The sequence below is a fragment of the Diorhabda carinulata genome, chromosome X (assembly GCF_026250575.1).
Source record: "Diorhabda carinulata isolate Delta chromosome X, icDioCari1.1, whole genome shotgun sequence".
NCBI classification, from domain to species: domain Eukaryota; kingdom Metazoa; phylum Arthropoda; class Insecta; order Coleoptera; family Chrysomelidae; genus Diorhabda; species Diorhabda carinulata.
The window spans coordinates 14,832,233-14,850,607 of record NC_079472.1 but is presented as its reverse complement, the minus strand read 5'-3'; the positions used below and the strand labels follow the sequence as shown (position 1 = coordinate 14,850,607).

The 18,375-nt window shown below is 29.4% G+C and overlaps 1 protein-coding gene across 2 annotated transcripts in view; it reads left to right on the top strand.

The window, feature by feature from the left end:
* Nucleotides 1-6,000: 6,000 nt before the first annotated feature.
* LOC130901532 (transcriptional regulator ovo-like) overlaps nt 6,001-18,375 on the top strand; it is a 45,884-nt gene continuing 33,509 nt past the window's right edge. For both annotated transcript variants that reach the window (XM_057812983.1, XM_057812982.1), the window contains exon 1: nt 6,001-6,341. In XM_057812983.1, coding sequence (XP_057668966.1) covers nt 6,203-6,341 — 139 coding nt within the window. In that variant the 5' untranslated portion in view covers nt 6,001-6,202. The remainder of the gene's footprint in view (nt 6,342-18,375) is intronic.

Sequence of the window (18,375 nt, the reverse complement as noted above, 5' to 3'; positions counted from 1 at the left end):
TTAAATTATTTATTGAAGAAAAAACCGAATTTTCAAAATTCAGTGTATCTAGTAAATTGAAAAAAACGCCACCCATATTTATTTTATTGCTTTCGGTCTTAGCTCGGGTACTTTTATGGAAATTTTAGGAAATATTTGGATTATTCTGAATATTTGAAATGATCATACTAAGATTTGGATTATTAATTAATTAATCTCTCGTTAATAATAATAGGCTATAGTTTTATTCCTAAATGTCAAGTTATTCAAAAAATGTCTTTTAAAATAGTTTTATCGTTAATTATATCAATATCAATAATAACTTTTTTTAATTATCTAGGGGGTTGCAACTGCTCTCAATTTTCTTTCGGAACATTTTAAATTATTTATTGAAGAAAAAACCGAATTTTCAAAATTCAGTGTATCTAGTAAATTGAAAAAAACGCCACCCATATTTATTTTATTGCTTTCGGTCTTAGCTCGGGTACTTTTATGGAAATTTTAGGAAATATTTGGATTATTCTGAATATTTGAAATGATCATACTAAGATTTGGATTATTAATTAATTAATCTCTCGTTAATAATAATAGGCTATAGTTTTATTCCTAAATGTCAAGTTATTCAAAAAATGTCTTTTAAAATAGTTTTATCGTTAATTATATCAATATCAATAATAACTTTTTTTAATTATCTAGGGGGTTGCAACTGCTCTCAATTTTCTTTCGGAACATTTTAAATTATTTATTGAAGAAAAAACCGAATTTTCAAAATTCAGTGTATCTAGTAAATTGAAAAAAACGCCACCCATATTTATTTTATTGCTTTCGGTCTTAGCTCGGGTACTTTTATGGAAATTTTAGGAAATATTTGGATTATTCTGAATATTTGAAATGATCATACTAAGATTTGGATTATTAATTAATTAATCTCTCGTTAATAATAATAGGCTATAGTTTTATTCCTAAATGTCAAGTTATTCAAAAAATGTCTTTTAAAATAGTTTTATCGTTAATTATATCAATATCAATAATAACTTTTTTTAATTATCTAGGGGGTTGCAACTGCTCTCAATTTTCTTTCGGAACATTTTAAATTATTTATTGAAGAAAAAACCGAATTTTCAAAATTCAGTGTATCTAGTAAATTGAAAAAAACGCCACCCATATTTATTTTATTGCTTTCGGTCTTAGCTCGGGTACTTTTATGGAAATTTTAGGAAATATTTGGATTATTCTGAATATTTGAAATGATCATACTAAGATTTGGATTATTAATTAATTAATCTCTCGTTAATAATAATAGGCTATAGTTTTATTCCTAAATGTCAAGTTATTCAAAAAATGTCTTTTAAAATAGTTTTATCGTTAATTATATCAATATCAATAATAACTTTTTTTAATTATCTAGGGGGTTGCAACTGCTCTCAATTTTCTTTCGGAACATTTTAAATTATTTATTGAAGAAAAAACCGAATTTTCAAAATTCAGTGTATCTAGTAAATTGAAAAAAACGCCACCCATATTTATTTTATTGCTTTCGGTCTTAGCTCGGGTACTTTTATGGAAATTTTAGGAAATATTTGGATTATTCTGAATATTTGAAATGATCATACTAAGATTTGGATTATTAATTAATTAATCTCTCGTTAATAATAATAGGCTATAGTTTTATTCCTAAATGTCAAGTTATTCAAAAAATGTCTTTTAAAATAGTTTTATCGTTAATTATATCAATATCAATAATAACTTTTTTTAATTATCTAGGGAGTTGCAACTGCTCTCAATTTTCTTTCGGAACATTTTAAATTATTTATTGAAGAAAAAACCGAATTTTCAAAATTCAGTGTATCTAGTAAATTGAAAAAAACGCCACCCATATTTATTTTATTGCTTTCGGTCTTAGCTCGGGTACTTTTATGGAAATTTTAGGAAATATTTGGATTATTCTGAATATTTGAAATGATCATACTAAGATTTGGATTATTAATTAATTAATCTCTCGTTAATAATAATAGGCTATAGTTTTATTCCTAAATGTCAAGTTATTCAAAAAATGTCTTTTAAAATAGTTTTATCGTTAATTATATCAATATCAATAATAACTTTTTTTAATTATCTAGGGGGTTGCAACTGCTCTCAATTTTCTTTCGGAACATTTTAAATTATTTATTGAAGAAAAAACCGAATTTTCAAAATTCAGTGTATCTAGTAAATTGAAAAAAACGCCACCCATATTTATTTTATTGCTTTCGGTCTTAGCTCGGGTACTTTTATGGAAATTTTAGGAAATATTTGGATTATTCTGAATATTTGAAATGATCATACTAAGATTTGGATTATTAATTAATTAATCTCTCGTTAATAATAATAGGCTATAGTTTTATTCCTAAATGTCAAGTTATTCAAAAAATGTCTTTTAAAATAGTTTTATCGTTAATTATATCAATATCAATAATAACTTTTTTTAATTATCTAGGGGGTTGCAACTGCTCTCAATTTTCTTTCGGAACATTTTAAATTATTTATTGAAGAAAAAACCGAATTTTCAAAATTCAGTGTATCTAGTAAATTGAAAAAAACGCCACCCATATTTATTTTATTGCTTTCGGTCTTAGCTCGGGTACTTTTATGGAAATTTTAGGAAATATTTGGATTATTCTGAATATTTGAAATGATCATACTAAGATTTGGATTATTAATTAATTAATCTCTCGTTAATAATAATAGGCTATAGTTTTATTCCTAAATGTCAAGTTATTCAAAAAATGTCTTTTAAAATAGTTTTATCGTTAATTATATCAATATCAATAATAACTTTTTTTAATTATCTAGGGGGTTGCAACTGCTCTCAATTTTCTTTCGGAACATTTTAAATTATTTATTGAAGAAAAAACCGAATTTTCAAAATTCAGTGTATCTAGTAAATTGAAAAAAACGCCACCCATATTTATTTTATTGCTTTCGGTCTTAGCTCGGGTACTTTTATGGAAATTTTAGGAAATATTTGGATTATTCTGAATATTTGAAATGATCATACTAAGATTTGGATTATTAATTAATTAATCTCTCGTTAATAATAATAGGCTATAGTTTTATTCCTAAATGTCAAGTTATTCAAAAAATGTCTTTTAAAATAGTTTTATCGTTAATTATATCAATATCAATAATAACTTTTTTTAATTATCTAGGGGGTTGCAACTGCTCTCAATTTTCTTTCGGAACATTTTAAATTATTTATTGAAGAAAAAACCGAATTTTCAAAATTCAGTGTATCTAGTAAATTGAAAAAAACGCCACCCATATTTATTTTATTGCTTTCGGTCTTAGCTCGGGTACTTTTATGGAAATTTTAGGAAATATTTGGATTATTCTGAATATTTGAAATGATCATACTAAGATTTGGATTATTAATTAATTAATCTCTCGTTAATAATAATAGGCTATAGTTTTATTCCTAAATGTCAAGTTATTCAAAAAATGTCTTTTAAAATAGTTTTATCGTTAATTATATCAATATCAATAATAACTTTTTTTAATTATCTAGGGGGTTGCAACTGCTCTCAATTTTCTTTCGGAACATTTTAAATTATTTATTGAAGAAAAAACCGAATTTTCAAAATTCAGTGTATCTAGTAAATTGAAAAAAACGCCACCCATATTTATTTTATTGCTTTCGGTCTTAGCTCGGGTACTTTTATGGAAATTTTAGGAAATATTTGGATTATTCTGAATATTTGAAATGATCATACTAAGATTTGGATTATTAATTAATTAATCTCTCGTTAATAATAATAGGCTATAGTTTTATTCCTAAATGTCAAGTTATTCAAAAAATGTCTTTTAAAATAGTTTTATCGTTAATTATATCAATATCAATAATAACTTTTTTTAATTATCTAGGGGGTTGCAACTGCTCTCAATTTTCTTTCGGAACATTTTAAATTATTTATTGAAGAAAAAACCGAATTTTCAAAATTCAGTGTATCTAGTAAATTGAAAAAAACGCCACCCATATTTATTTTATTGCTTTCGGTCTTAGCTCGGGTACTTTTATGGAAATTTTAGGAAATATTTGGATTATTCTGAATATTTGAAATGATCATACTAAGATTTGGATTATTAATTAATTAATCTCTCGTTAATAATAATAGGCTATAGTTTTATTCCTAAATGTCAAGTTATTCAAAAAATGTCTTTTAAAATAGTTTTATCGTTAATTATATCAATATCAATAATAACTTTTTTTAATTATCTAGGGAGTTGCAACTGCTCTCAATTTTCTTTCGGAACATTTTAAATTATTTATTGAAGAAAAAACCGAATTTTCAAAATTCAGTGTATCTAGTAAATTGAAAAAAACGCCACCCATATTTATTTTATTGCTTTCGGTCTTAGCTCGGGTACTTTTATGGAAATTTTAGGAAATATTTGGATTATTCTGAATATTTGAAATGATCATACTAAGATTTGGATTATTAATTAATTAATCTCTCGTTAATAATAATAGGCTATAGTTTTATTCCTAAATGTCAAGTTATTCAAAAAATGTCTTTTAAAATAGTTTTATCGTTAATTATATCAATATCAATAATAACTTTTTTTAATTATCTAGGGGGTTGCAACTGCTCTCAATTTTCTTTCGGAACATTTTAAATTATTTATTGAAGAAAAAACCGAATTTTCAAAATTCAGTGTATCTAGTAAATTGAAAAAAACGCCACCCATATTTATTTTATTGCTTTCGGTCTTAGCTCGGGTACTTTTATGGAAATTTTAGGAAATATTTGGATTATTCTGAATATTTGAAATGATCATACTAAGATTTGGATTATTAATTAATTAATCTCTCGTTAATAATAATAGGCTATAGTTTTATTCCTAAATGTCAAGTTATTCAAAAAATGTCTTTTAAAATAGTTTTATCGTTAATTATATCAATATCAATAATAACTTTTTTTAATTATCTAGGGGGTTGCAACTGCTCTCAATTTTCTTTCGGAACATTTTAAATTATTTATTGAAGAAAAAACCGAATTTTCAAAATTCAGTGTATCTAGTAAATTGAAAAAAACGCCACCCATATTTATTTTATTGCTTTCGGTCTTAGCTCGGGTACTTTTATGGAAATTTTAGGAAATATTTGGATTATTCTGAATATTTGAAATGATCATACTAAGATTTGGATTATTAATTAATTAATCTCTCGTTAATAATAATAGGCTATAGTTTTATTCCTAAATGTCAAGTTATTCAAAAAATGTCTTTTAAAATAGTTTTATCGTTAATTATATCAATATCAATAATAACTTTTTTTAATTATCTAGGGAGTTGCAACTGCTCTCAATTTTCTTTCGGAACATTTTGAATTATTTATTGAAGAAAAAAACGAAGTTTCAAAATTCAGTGTATCTAGTAAATTGAAAAAAACGCCACCCATATTTATTTTATTGCTTCCGGTCTTAGCTCGGGTACTTTTATGGAAATTTTAGGAAATATTTGGATTATTCTGAATATTTGAAATGATTATACTAAGTTTTGGATTATTAATTAATTTTTATTAATCTCTTGTTAATAAAAATATACTATAGTTTTATTCCTAACTACCAAATAATTTAAAAAATGTTGTTGAAAATAATTTTATCGTTAATTATATCAATATTAATAATAACTTTTTTATTTATCTAGGGGGTTGCAACTTCTCTCGAATTTCTCTCGGAACTTTTTGGTTTATTTATTTAAGAAAAAACCAAAGTTTCAAAATTCAGTGTATAAAGTAAATTGAAAAAACGCCACGCATATTTATTTTATTGGCTTCGGTTTAGTTAAAACGAGATCCGCAAAAGTACCACCGACCAAGTACCTGGTCGGTATTTACAAGCCGGTACCCCCCCACTATGAATCCTTGCGCCAATGCCAAGCTACTGAGAATAGGTAACCTTTACAGGTTCACCATGATGGTATAGGGGTCTGAGGGGCAAGGAGATAAACACAACGGTTCACTTCGATGGAAATACAAGCGGTCATCAGTCTTCCCAAGGACCTCCAAGTGTTCGACACGCAGGATAGCTTAACTAACATCAACCTGATGTGTATAAACAATCAACAATGATATTTATTTTACAGAGGACATAAAATGGATTTTTTAGTGTTGTGATGTGATTCAAGTGACTGTTTTGTGGTTGTGTTACCATTATTTGGATACTTTATTGTGACTTAAGGCAAAATGCCGAAAATATTTTTGATCAAAAATAGGTTGCACCAGCAACAGTTGAGGCTCGAGTCTCAAAACGCTGGGGACGCGAAAACTGAATTAGGACTCGGCGATTGCCAGCCTCTGTCATTAATCGTCCAGAAAAAAGATGGTAAGTACCACATTTTCTCAAATTCATTCAAATTAATCGTTTGTTAATTAAGAAAATTATTAAAAAGATTAAATTTTTCAAATCATATGCGTTTAATGAAATAATTATTAAAATCGAAGTTTTGTATACTGCTTTAAAATATGTTTTCGTTCAACTAACATCAATTATTCATTTCATTTATATCCAAAACAACTTCGTAACAAAATAAATTGAATATTTTTAACTAACTTAAATATGCTTCTGAGACCTGTGATGGCAGGATTTCCCAGAAATGTGTTCAACGAATATTGTTGAATACGAATTGAGGGGCTTATCGCAATGACAGTTATTTATTGAAGTCAAGTTATAAATTCCACAGGTAATAAATAAAATATTAAATCCCATCGGCGCTGTATCTAAAAATATTTTATCTTGTTTCTACTGACCATTACGAATTTGAAATACAATTTTAAAATGAAAAAAGAAATTCCTCACCTACCACAGGTGACATTGTGTAAAAATTGTTGATTTTAAACGATAAGGGGTGATATAAAAAGAAAATTTAATAAGAGGGGGATTCAATGAAGGGGATATTAAGAACAAGTGTTTAAATTTTAGAAAATAAAACGACAAAAAAGGATTACTAGGATTACAGGTTTACAGGTTTATTTTGTTAAAAAATTAAAAAAATTTATAACATCCTGTAGTTTAATTAAATAAATACAGAGCTATCTAAAAAATAGGTCGATAATTATTGAAAAACATATCAAAAAATAGATAAAATTAGTTTATATTTGAATTAAAATGGAAAATTTTGTTACAATTAACAATATTAACTTGAATATCAAGTTTATCAACCATCAATTATAACTTAAGAATTAACTAGAACACATATTAATGAAAACAAAATTGTAATAATTATATTATTTGGTATTTTTGTTAGGTTAAAATATATTTTGTTGAAATAATTAATATTGTAACCGCAGTTGATACGGATTTTACCTACCCAACAATCTCTTGTTGCTTTGAGGTCAATATTCTTGGAATTTCTTAAAATGTTTACCTGCTCAATTTCAACTTTCAAATACTAAAATTTGTTATCTGACCCCTGGAAATAGTACAAGTTTCTTGTGAAAATATTTAAATCATACTGAAGGTTCAATATGAAGCTATTATTATGATTTTACCATTCCACTATTAAGATATAATATTTTGGTTGCTCTACATTGTTTTTAATTTAAAGTAATATTAAATGTTGCTTTGAAAATTTTAATAATCAAAAAGGAAGAGTCTGTTTGGATATCTCTTGTTTGAAATCAAGTTTGGATCCCGTATTTTTTCGCACACACTTGCTGGTGATTTATGAAACAGCGACTACGATGACTGGATCCGGAAAAGGATCGACTTTTTTCGAAATATTTCCAAACCACTCTTCAAATAATTTTTCTATGATCTATCTTATCATTGGAATTTTTTCCCTAATCAAATTTGTTTTATACGAAAATCAATATTTTTTTTGTTTGGTTGATATTTGATATATCATATTGAAAAGTACGTACAATTCTATTCAATGCTGTCTGTAATTCAGTAAAGATTTGGAAAAGGATTCAGCAATGTAATATTAGACTGTAAAAGAGGTTGATAAAATTTGGAGAAGAAAAAAATATTGAAATGGAATTTAGCAATGATTATATTTATTTTCAAAAATTGTTCTATAGGATCGTACAATGAGCTTCTCATTATAATGTTATGTTACAATTTTTCACATACATACGCGCAGAAAAAAAACCGCCTCATTAATCATCCATACTTGAACTGAATCTATGAGTGGATGCGAAATCGAACATTTCACCGCCTCCTGGCAAGACCTTCTTTTGCTCGTCCGCTGAGAATGGATTCCAGTCGATTATTTGTTATTTTGACGTGAATTTGAACAAATTTTGAAATTTTTTTGAGGAATACTGCTCGATTTATACCTTGTAAAAATATGGCATCTAAAATTATTCAAATAATGACGATGAACCAGGAGAATTGAACACTTCACCGCCTCCTGGCAGGACCTTCTTCTGCTCGTCCATTGAGAATGGATTCCAGTCGATGATTTGTTATTTTGACGTAAATTTGAACAAATTTTGAAATTTTTTGAGGAATACTGCTCGATTTATGTCTTGTAAAAATATGGCATCTAAAATTATTCAAATAATGACGATGAACCAAAAGAATCGAACACTTCACCGCCTCCTGGCAAGACATTCTTCTGCTCGTCCGCTGAGAATGGATTCCAGTCGATGATTTGTTATTTTGACGTAAATTTGAACAAATTTTGAAATTTTTTGAGGAATACTGCTCGATTTATGTCTTGTAAAAATATGGCATCTAAAATTATTCAAATAATGACGATGAACCAGGAGAATTGAACACTTCACCGCCTCCTGGCAGGACCTTCTTCTGCTCGTCCATTGAGAATGGATTCCAGTCGATGATTTGTTATTTTGACGTAAATTTGAACAAATTTTGAAATTTTTTGAGGAATACTGCTCGATTTATGTCTTGTAAAAATATGGCATCTAAAATTATTCAAATAATGACGATGAACCAAAAGAATCGAACACTTCACCGCCTCCTGGCAAGACATTCTTCTGCTCGTCCGCTGAGAATGGATTCCAGTCGATGATTTGTTATTTTGACGTAAATTTGAACAAATTTTGAAATTTTTTGAGGAATACTGCTCGATTTATGTCTTGTAAAAATATGGCATCTAAAATTATTCAAATAATGACGATGAACCAGGAGAATTGAACACTTCACCGCCTCCTGGCAGGACCTTCTTCTGCTCGTCCATTGAGAATGGATTCCAGTCGATTATTTGTTATTTTGACGTGAATTTGAACAAATTTTAAAATTTTTTTGAGGAATACTGCTCGATTTATGTCTTGTAAAAATATGGCATCTAAAATTATTCAAATAATGACGATGAACCAGGAGAATTGAACACTTCACCGCCTCCTGGCAGGACCTTCTTCTGCTCGTCCATTGAGAATGGATTCCAGTCGATGATTTGTTATTTTGACGTAAATTTGAACAAATTTTGAAATTTTTTGAGGAATACTGCTCGATTTATGTCTTGTAAAAATATGGCATCTAAAATTATTCAAATAATGACGATGAACCAAAAGAATCGAACACTTCACCGCCTCCTGGCAAGACATTCTTCTGCTCGTCCGCTGAGAATGGATTCCAGTCGATGATTTGTTATTTTGACGTAAATTTGAACAAATTTTGAAATTTTTTGAGGAATACTGCTCGATTTATGTCTTGTAAAAATATGGCATCTAAAATTATTCAAATAATGACGATGAACCAGGAGAATTGAACACTTCACCGCCTCCTGGCAGGACCTTCTTCTGCTCGTCCATTGAGAATGGATTCCAGTCGATTATTTGTTATTTTGACGTGAATTTGAACAAATTTTAAAATTTTTTTGAGGAATACTGCTCGATTTATGTCTTGTAAAAATATGGCATCTAAAATTTTTCAAATAATGACGATGAACCAAAAGAATCGAACACTTCACCGCCTCCTGGCAAGACCTTCTTCTGCTCGTCCGCTGAGAATGGATTCCAGTCGATTATTTGTTGTTTTGACGTAAATTTGAACAAATTTTGAAATTTTTTTGAGGAATACTGCTCGATTTATACCTTGTAAAAATATGGCATCTAAAATTATTCAAATAATGACGATGAACCAGGAGAATTGAACACTTCACCGCCTCCTAGTAAGACCTTCTTCTGCTCGTCCATTGAGAATGGATTCCAGTCGATTATTTGTTGTTTTGACGTAAATTTGAACAATTTTTTGAAATTTTTGTAAGGAATACTTCTCAATTTATATGAATCATGAACAGAAAGAATAACAGGTATGTGTGAATGCATATCGAACAACAAGTGTTTTAGTCTACACGAATACCTACACAACGACATTGTTTTCCAAATTAAGAAGGTCATTTTCAATTAGATAATGTTAAACAAACAACTGTTAAAGTGATTAGATGGTTAACGCTGTCCTTTTGTCTCAGTTTGTTTGTCCAGGATACAAAATAAAAGTATATAAATATAAATATTCTAAATTGAACAAGATACATGAAAAATTAGATAATTATTTTTTCATTACAAGAAAATATTAAATCTATAAATAATTTGGAATAAAAAAATAAGTTTACTGTTGACAAAACTGTACTAACAATATACAAAAATAGAAGGAGCATCTCTTCGGAAAAGTTGTAGTATGATCGAGTTAATAAAAACGTAAGTTAAAAATGTAACCGCTGAAAACTGGAGAAACTGTATTCAACAAATGAAAAAATTGCACTTATAGATGTATGTACAAAAATATAAATAGTTTATAACCCGTAAAAAACTTATAATAAGTAATATATGTATTTATATATTAATATATTTTACTATTTAGTACATTTAAGATTATTATTAAAAAAAAATCGCGATTAGAAATTGGAAACTAGTCGGTGTATTTTTATATAATTGTAACTCAACTAAATATTATTATTGAATTTTTTTTCAAGATTTATAAGGTATAAACATAATGTTTTTGGTCGATAAGTGTAAAAATTTACCGTCAAATCTGACGTGACATCGAATTATTAAAGGAGACATCAATGATAAATCAGAACAGCAACTTTATAATTAAACTCACCAGCTGAACTAATTTATTATTTTATCTTAATTTTCTTCGAGATTATTTATCAGTATTTGTGGTTTTTACTAATTCATCACTAGGCCATTTATCACAATTACTAATTTTCCTGGAATGTGAGCAGATAGAGAAGGACTAGCTACTTGGATAGTTCGATCATCGAGATTAACAAAACAAAAAGTTTTCTATGCTAGCTTACTTAAGAATTTAAATTGGTACAACTCTCTCAAAGTTTATTCGTCGAGGAATTTACTTGAAAATTTGTATTTTAAAGTATTTAAGTGGCACAAAGCATTCAGTGAAGGTCGTGAATTCGCCTGACACTTTTCACATGCTGGTCGCTTCTGATAACGACGATAACATAAAAGAAATTGAAGTTAACAACGTAGTTGATGACTCTACTTTCATCTAATGCATCATTATGGGTTTTATGGTGATATGGCATCGGAAAAAACACGTTGGAGTGGGTCCATGTGGTTCCAGACGGTCGAACGGCCAATAAGTAGCTATCTTGGACTTGATTAGTTGAATTCCAGCATTATTGTGTATAGCTCAGCCACCTTATTAGTCTTATTCGGATCATTGCGACTTTTACCTGTCCGCTTAAGATACTAAAGGCCAGGAGCGGAATGATTCAAATTTGATGACAAGATATAACACAAACAGTGTAGACACTTCGAACATTTAGATTAAAATAAATCTCATCCAATATTTTCATGCTTTATGTTTATTAAATGATATTTGTTTATATAGAAAATAATTTACTAAAAAAAGTTACGAATTCAGTTATAGAGATTGAAATAGAAAAGGGTTTAACTTATTACGGTTCGGTGAATACATTTTTTCAAAGAATATATATTAACTCGACTATTTATCATTAGTTTTATCAAGAAACGTTAACCTTGACTTTTAAAAACACAATTATTAATACATTATGGTATGCGATTAATAAAAATTAAGTTACCATTTAAAATTCCTATACCATTAGGTAGATTCATCGCTAGATTAATTACGTTAATCATTAAACTCCTTCCCATTAATCTAATATAGTAAAAAAAGTTCATGAAATGCATGAAAGGCTTGGTTGGATTTCAAAAAATATATAACTTGGTAGGATCTTTACACCATCGATTAGAACAAAAAATATACACAATAAAATGTATGGTATTGATCCATAGGAGATTGAGACTGTGAGAGATTGTAGATTTTGTAGGAATCTTACTGATTCAGTACATTAAACAGCAGTCAAAACAGTATCGGCGCTAAAGATACCCAAGGACGGATTATGGGCTCATAAAATTCGATTTGATGAGGATTTGAAGAAAAAATTCATCAACATACCCTCCAGCGACCGTTGATGAGTTCCAATCGCTATGTTTCTTTAGTGTTATTGAGTCTTCATCAGATTCTACTGAAAGTGTAACTGACGTAATAAATTTTCAAATTGAAGAAAATTAGCTTTTGGAACCTTATAAAACTGGATTTGTGATATGTATAAAACTAGAGGCGAGCCTTTGCTGTTGCTGGACGAAGCGTTATGTAAATCATCAAGTTTCACAATTAAAAACGTTCTAGAATGACTGATTTCTCAAATTCGAGAAGTTCCTGCAATTCCAAATACAACAACAACAAAAAATCAGTACTTTGTGTGCTCACTATGTAAATTGACAACTATATGATTGAAAAGTTTCCTCAGCAACGCAGGTCTAATTGTACAACATAACCTACTAATTTCAAAATCAAATTTCACATTATCAATTTTCTGAATATTTCAATAAACAAAATCGGTTTTTTGCCTTCCTCCCAGTCAGGAGACGATATAACCTCAAGTTAAAATCTATTACTTTTCTCCCTCGTATAATAAACAAGTATTGTTTTAATTTACCATACAGAATTGTTTTATGCAGAATGATTTATTCCTTCTAAATAATTTGAATTCCCACACACTGATCAGTAACTTTAGCCATTACGTACTTAGCAATTTTTTTTCAATGTATGCACCAACCACTATTTACTCTGTGATACTCAGAGCCTAGAATTACAACATTGCCAGGTCTGACTCTTAGTTTCGTGGTATCTGAAGATACACAGAGTGCTCCTTGTATAACTCTGTGATAGTCAGAGTTTAGAATTACAACGTTGCCGGCTCTAGCTCCTAGTTTCGTGGCATCTGAAGGTACATAAAGTGATAGTGATAGTCAGTGCTTAGTATTACAGCGTTGCCAGTTGTAACGCCTAGTTTCGTGGCATCTGAAGATACTCAGAGTGCTCCTCGTATAACTCTGTAATAGTCAGAGCTTAGTATTACAGCGTTGCCAGTTCTAACTACATGTATATTGATCAATTCTACGTAACCTTGGCTTTTAAAGTTCGTTTTTACATTGCAAGGAATTAAATTTAATTCCAGTAAGTAACCTTTGAATTTATAAAAATTTTTGCGTAAACGAGAAAAATTGTAAGTGAAATAATTACATTCAAATCATGTAATATGGTAAAACTTTTGAGGACAAGAGTTTTTGAAAAGTACGTATCTTTAGTGAGCGACATGATGATTCAGTATGACGGCATTTATGGAAATTGATATAAACTATTTTTTTTTTGTTATTGAGTTGACTAAATTGGCTTTTGTATACAGGGTAGCCGATTAGTTAATGACGTAATGAAACTACTGACTGTTATAACAAAAATTGTACACTAGGCAAAAATATTTTCGCTCTTTACAATTCGTTGTATAACCTAACCTATAAACCCGTTGACACTTATGACAGAAATATAAAATTCAGGTTTCCAATTCATCTTTTAAGTTGATATGCTAGAAATATGGTTGAAAAACTGACTAATTAGCATCATTTTCAATAGATGATAGCTGCCCTAAGAGAAACTTTTGCGTAAAAGATTAAATTAAGAAGCGACTAATATCTGTAGTCTGCGTTTTTGGACTAGTTTCTGGACACCGTGTATAAGTGAATTTCTATGTTTGCGTAATTAAATGATACATGTGAAGAAGATTACATGCACGAATTGTCGATTTAATGATCCGATATGTGTGGCCTAAAAAACAATTAACTATTATTTGGAATAAATTTAACTACAATTACCCAATACATCAATGATAGGACATATAATTTTTTATGGTGTAAGACAAGTAAATTCATGGTTTAATTATTTAAACGCGCAAGGTTTTAAAAACTGAATCCTTAACTGTTTTTCATTTATTTATTGTTACGTTATTCTAATTACGTTTGAGGAATTTTAAATTCAACGGGTCGAACGAGAAATTGTTGCACTACAAATTTAAATACACGCAAATTAACGATTAACGACAAATTCTTTAATAAGTCAAAGTGATTATTGACAAGATAAACTTTTATATCCAATTGACATTGGACACTTGACAGTTTTCAACTGATTGTTGTTTTGATCGCATCGCTTTATGTCTGACTTGTAGAATACTGAAAATAATATTGTGCTTCATTCATCAAACTATAATATTTCGATTTCTTTTGGGCATTTTCATAAAACGTAACAATAAAAAATAAAATTTGATACTGACAATTGATAAAATACGAAAATACTGTTAATTCATGTTGATAATTAAAATCGATTGTGGAAACTGAATGATTTGTATTGTTTGAAGAATCTCACGGAAATCCCCATATAATAATTATTAATGAAAAAATATATACAAGGTCCAAACGGGTTCTAAACAGCGATTATTTGCTATTAAAAATGATCCCAGGTGATTTTAATAAACCAAACTGATTATTGACAATATAAACTTTAATATCTAATTGACACTTGACAGTGTTCAACTGATTGTTCTGTTCTAATCGCATCACTTTATGTCTAACTTCTAGAATACTGAAAATAATATTACGCTTTATTCATCAAACTATAATATTTCGATTTCTTTTGGGATTTTTTATAAAACGTACTAATAAAAATAAAATTTGATACTGACAATGGATAAAATACGAAAATACTGTTAATTCATGTTGTTAATTAAAATCGATTGTGGAAATTAAATGATTTGTATTGTTTGAAGAATCTCCATATATATAATGAAGATTAAAGAAAAAAATATATACAAGGTCCAAGCGGGTTCTAAACAGCGATTATTTGCTACTAAAAATGATCCCAGTTGATTTTTACGTTATTGAAGTAGCTTGGAAATCTCTATATTTATTGTAACGTAAAAAAGAGATAAAATAAATAGATTTTCCTAGAAATCATTCACAAGAATTACTGTAAATCAACCGTTTGTTACTAAAAAAAAATTATATACAAATAAACATCAAACGAGTTCCGCCATTTATAAAAAATGTGAAAGACGAGCCGCGCGAATTCACCAAATTTCAAAAATACTATAGTAGGTGGGCAGGGCCGGCCTAAGGAACCATTTTGCGTTCTTGTTCGTAACATTATCAAAACCGCGACTATTTTAACACTGTGTTTTTTTTAATCCTACCGTTCTTATTAAAATATTTTCATCGAAAAAGCCTTATATCCTAACATCAAATTGTGAAACAAGCTCTGTGATTGTCACAAGGAAATAATAATATAAAAAGTGATTTAACGAAAATAAAGTTAACGTCTGAGGTGATGCTAAATTCATGATCATGTATTTGTGATTTATCACGAATTGAGTATGTCAATAAAGATTGCAATTAATTAATTATACGAAAGAACATAGTTTTAAAAAAATTACCAAAATCCACGTTGTTTCTAAGTACATTTGAGGATTGTTTGATTTATTTGTATATTTACGCGACTATTTTTAAAACAAAAACAATAGTAATAAAAGGAGGAGAACCCGGTTTTATGATAAAATGTTGTTTATTTACTTTTACTGTGGACATCATTTTTTTAGTATTTTCCAGCAAAATCCTTTTTGTTTCTAAAATATAAAGAGATTTACTTGGGCAATGATTTCTTACCTGGATGTTTTTCTTGATAATTGTAGAGCAACTTTCCATTATGATGAGTTCCAAGGTCTACAGGGCAATGGCACACGTAAATTTCGGGTATTCTAAATCCATGCCTCAACGTGATCGACAATCTCTGACTTATATGAATCGCCTCACGCATTTTTGTGTTCTTCTTCTCGACGTCTTGGTGGAGACTAAATCGAGTAGATTATCGAAACTTTCTTGGTCCATGCGTAGAAAGTTATAACCCTCTGGTTCCGAACCACTCAGAAAGTTAAGGAGATGTTGATGAGTGAAGAGGTTTCTCATTTTATATCAGTCCTTAGACCACGGTCTTTTTTTCTATTTGTGGTTTCTCCCCTTCACAGCAAACAATTTTGAGGCCAGGAAATCCAAATCTACATTTGACACTCTTCCATTTCTCAAACCGCTCGATATTTTAGAGCCTCCTTTATTGTGCGCTATATGCAGGAAATGTTCTAAATGTGCACGTGCACGTGCGCTCCTCGCACTCCATGGGGTAATTTGGTCCCTTTCTTTTTAATATTAGATTATGGTTTATAACAGAATTATGAAAAATAGACGACACACTATTTGTTGTTTATGTTTTTGAATATTTTTGAAAAAACTAGATTGATAATTATTATTGAAATACTGCTAAATGAAACCAAATTTATGTACACGTGTATGGAAAACGCAAGATTACTTATAAAGGTGAATAAACTGTAAATGTGAGTAGAAGAATCCATATCTTCTGCATATTTTTTAATATTTGAAATTCAACGTACAAATACATTTAAATAAGACGCGAATTTATTCTGAAAATCGCCAATTTAAATAGATAAAACATTAAAATTAATGCTACAATCAAATTCGTAGAACTTGAATTTCAAAATTTGTTTACGGAAAAGAGTATCCGAAATACAATTGATATGAATGGATGTATTTGGAAAATATGAACGTCTCCCGAATTGACCTCAACGACCTTAGACACAGAAAAACAACTTCCATCATTAAACCATTCCGTATACAGGATGTTCCAACATTATCTTTACAGCTTCAAAAATTCATAACTTCGAAAATAAACAAGATATTTATATTCTGTCTTTTGCATGCATTATTGCATAAAGTTTTTTAATACACTTCAACATGCGCAACCTTCGTGGCCCTAAGCACTTTCAGTCGCCTATGATTGTACTAAAAGCAAGTCATCAATGTCATTAACCGGTGTTCGGTAAACAATGTCCTTTAAATAACCATGGAATTGGGCCACCCTGTCCAATCCATCGGTTGGGAAAAGTTTCGTTCCCGAACTGCTGTCAACCAGTGTATGTGGTGGTGCACCATCCTGTTGGAAGTAAAGAATTGGCTGTAATTTTTCCAACTGAGGAAGAGCAAAGTTTTGAAGCATATTCAGGTACACGCAGTCAGTAACTGTGGTTTCTATGAAAAAGAAAGGACCAATGATTTTGTCGTGTATAAGCCAACACCATACATTAACCTTTGAAGCTCGACTACTGCATGTGGGGTTTAAATTCGTATCGGACACATGGAATGTGGTATCACACCTTTTTCAAGAAATCTTCATCATGCTCATTACGTTGGAATATGTCAAATTCCACACGTTTTGGTCGATCTGTTGGTTACAGTGCATGCAGCAACTGTACCTTATAGGCATACAGACTTAACTGTTTATTAAGAACCCTGTGGATTGTGGTTGTAGGTATTTGGAGTTGTCTGACGAATTGTGCTGGGTCGTCCGGCTCCACTTATATGCAATACTGATCCTGTGCTCATGAAGGTTGTTTCCCATGCAAGGATGGAGGGTCTGGATGGTGGGTCTCTTTGGAATTTTAACCTGAAGTTCCGTTGAACCTTTGTATATGATTTCGTCTCTATGAACCATGACACACATTGAGCTTTTTGATGTAGTGACCACATCTTCACTTATAACTGTTCAGCCTATTGAACAGAAAACTTTATTAGTTGCAGTAATACATGCGTAAGACAGAATATAAATATCTTGTTTATTTTCGAAGTTATGAATTTTTCAAGTTGTAAGATTATTTTGAAACAGCCTGTATATTAAATACTTCGTCAGATTGTATTGAAATATACTTAACTATGTCAAAATATTCTGGTACGGTGACAATTTATTAATATTCAAGTAGTCATTCATATTTCACAAATTTGTTGTTATTGTTGATGCCTAATTGATTGTGAGTTTGTGTTGAGTTAAATTCTATCTGTTTTTTTATCAAAAAATTAATGAATTCATCAAAATAACTGTCACCAGTAGAGGTCCTGCAACGAATTATTTCATAGGTGTTTAGCTGTTTAGATAAAATAAACATTAGTAAATGAAATAAATCACATTATATTTAACTCCACTTTTATATTTGAAACCAAGACAAAGG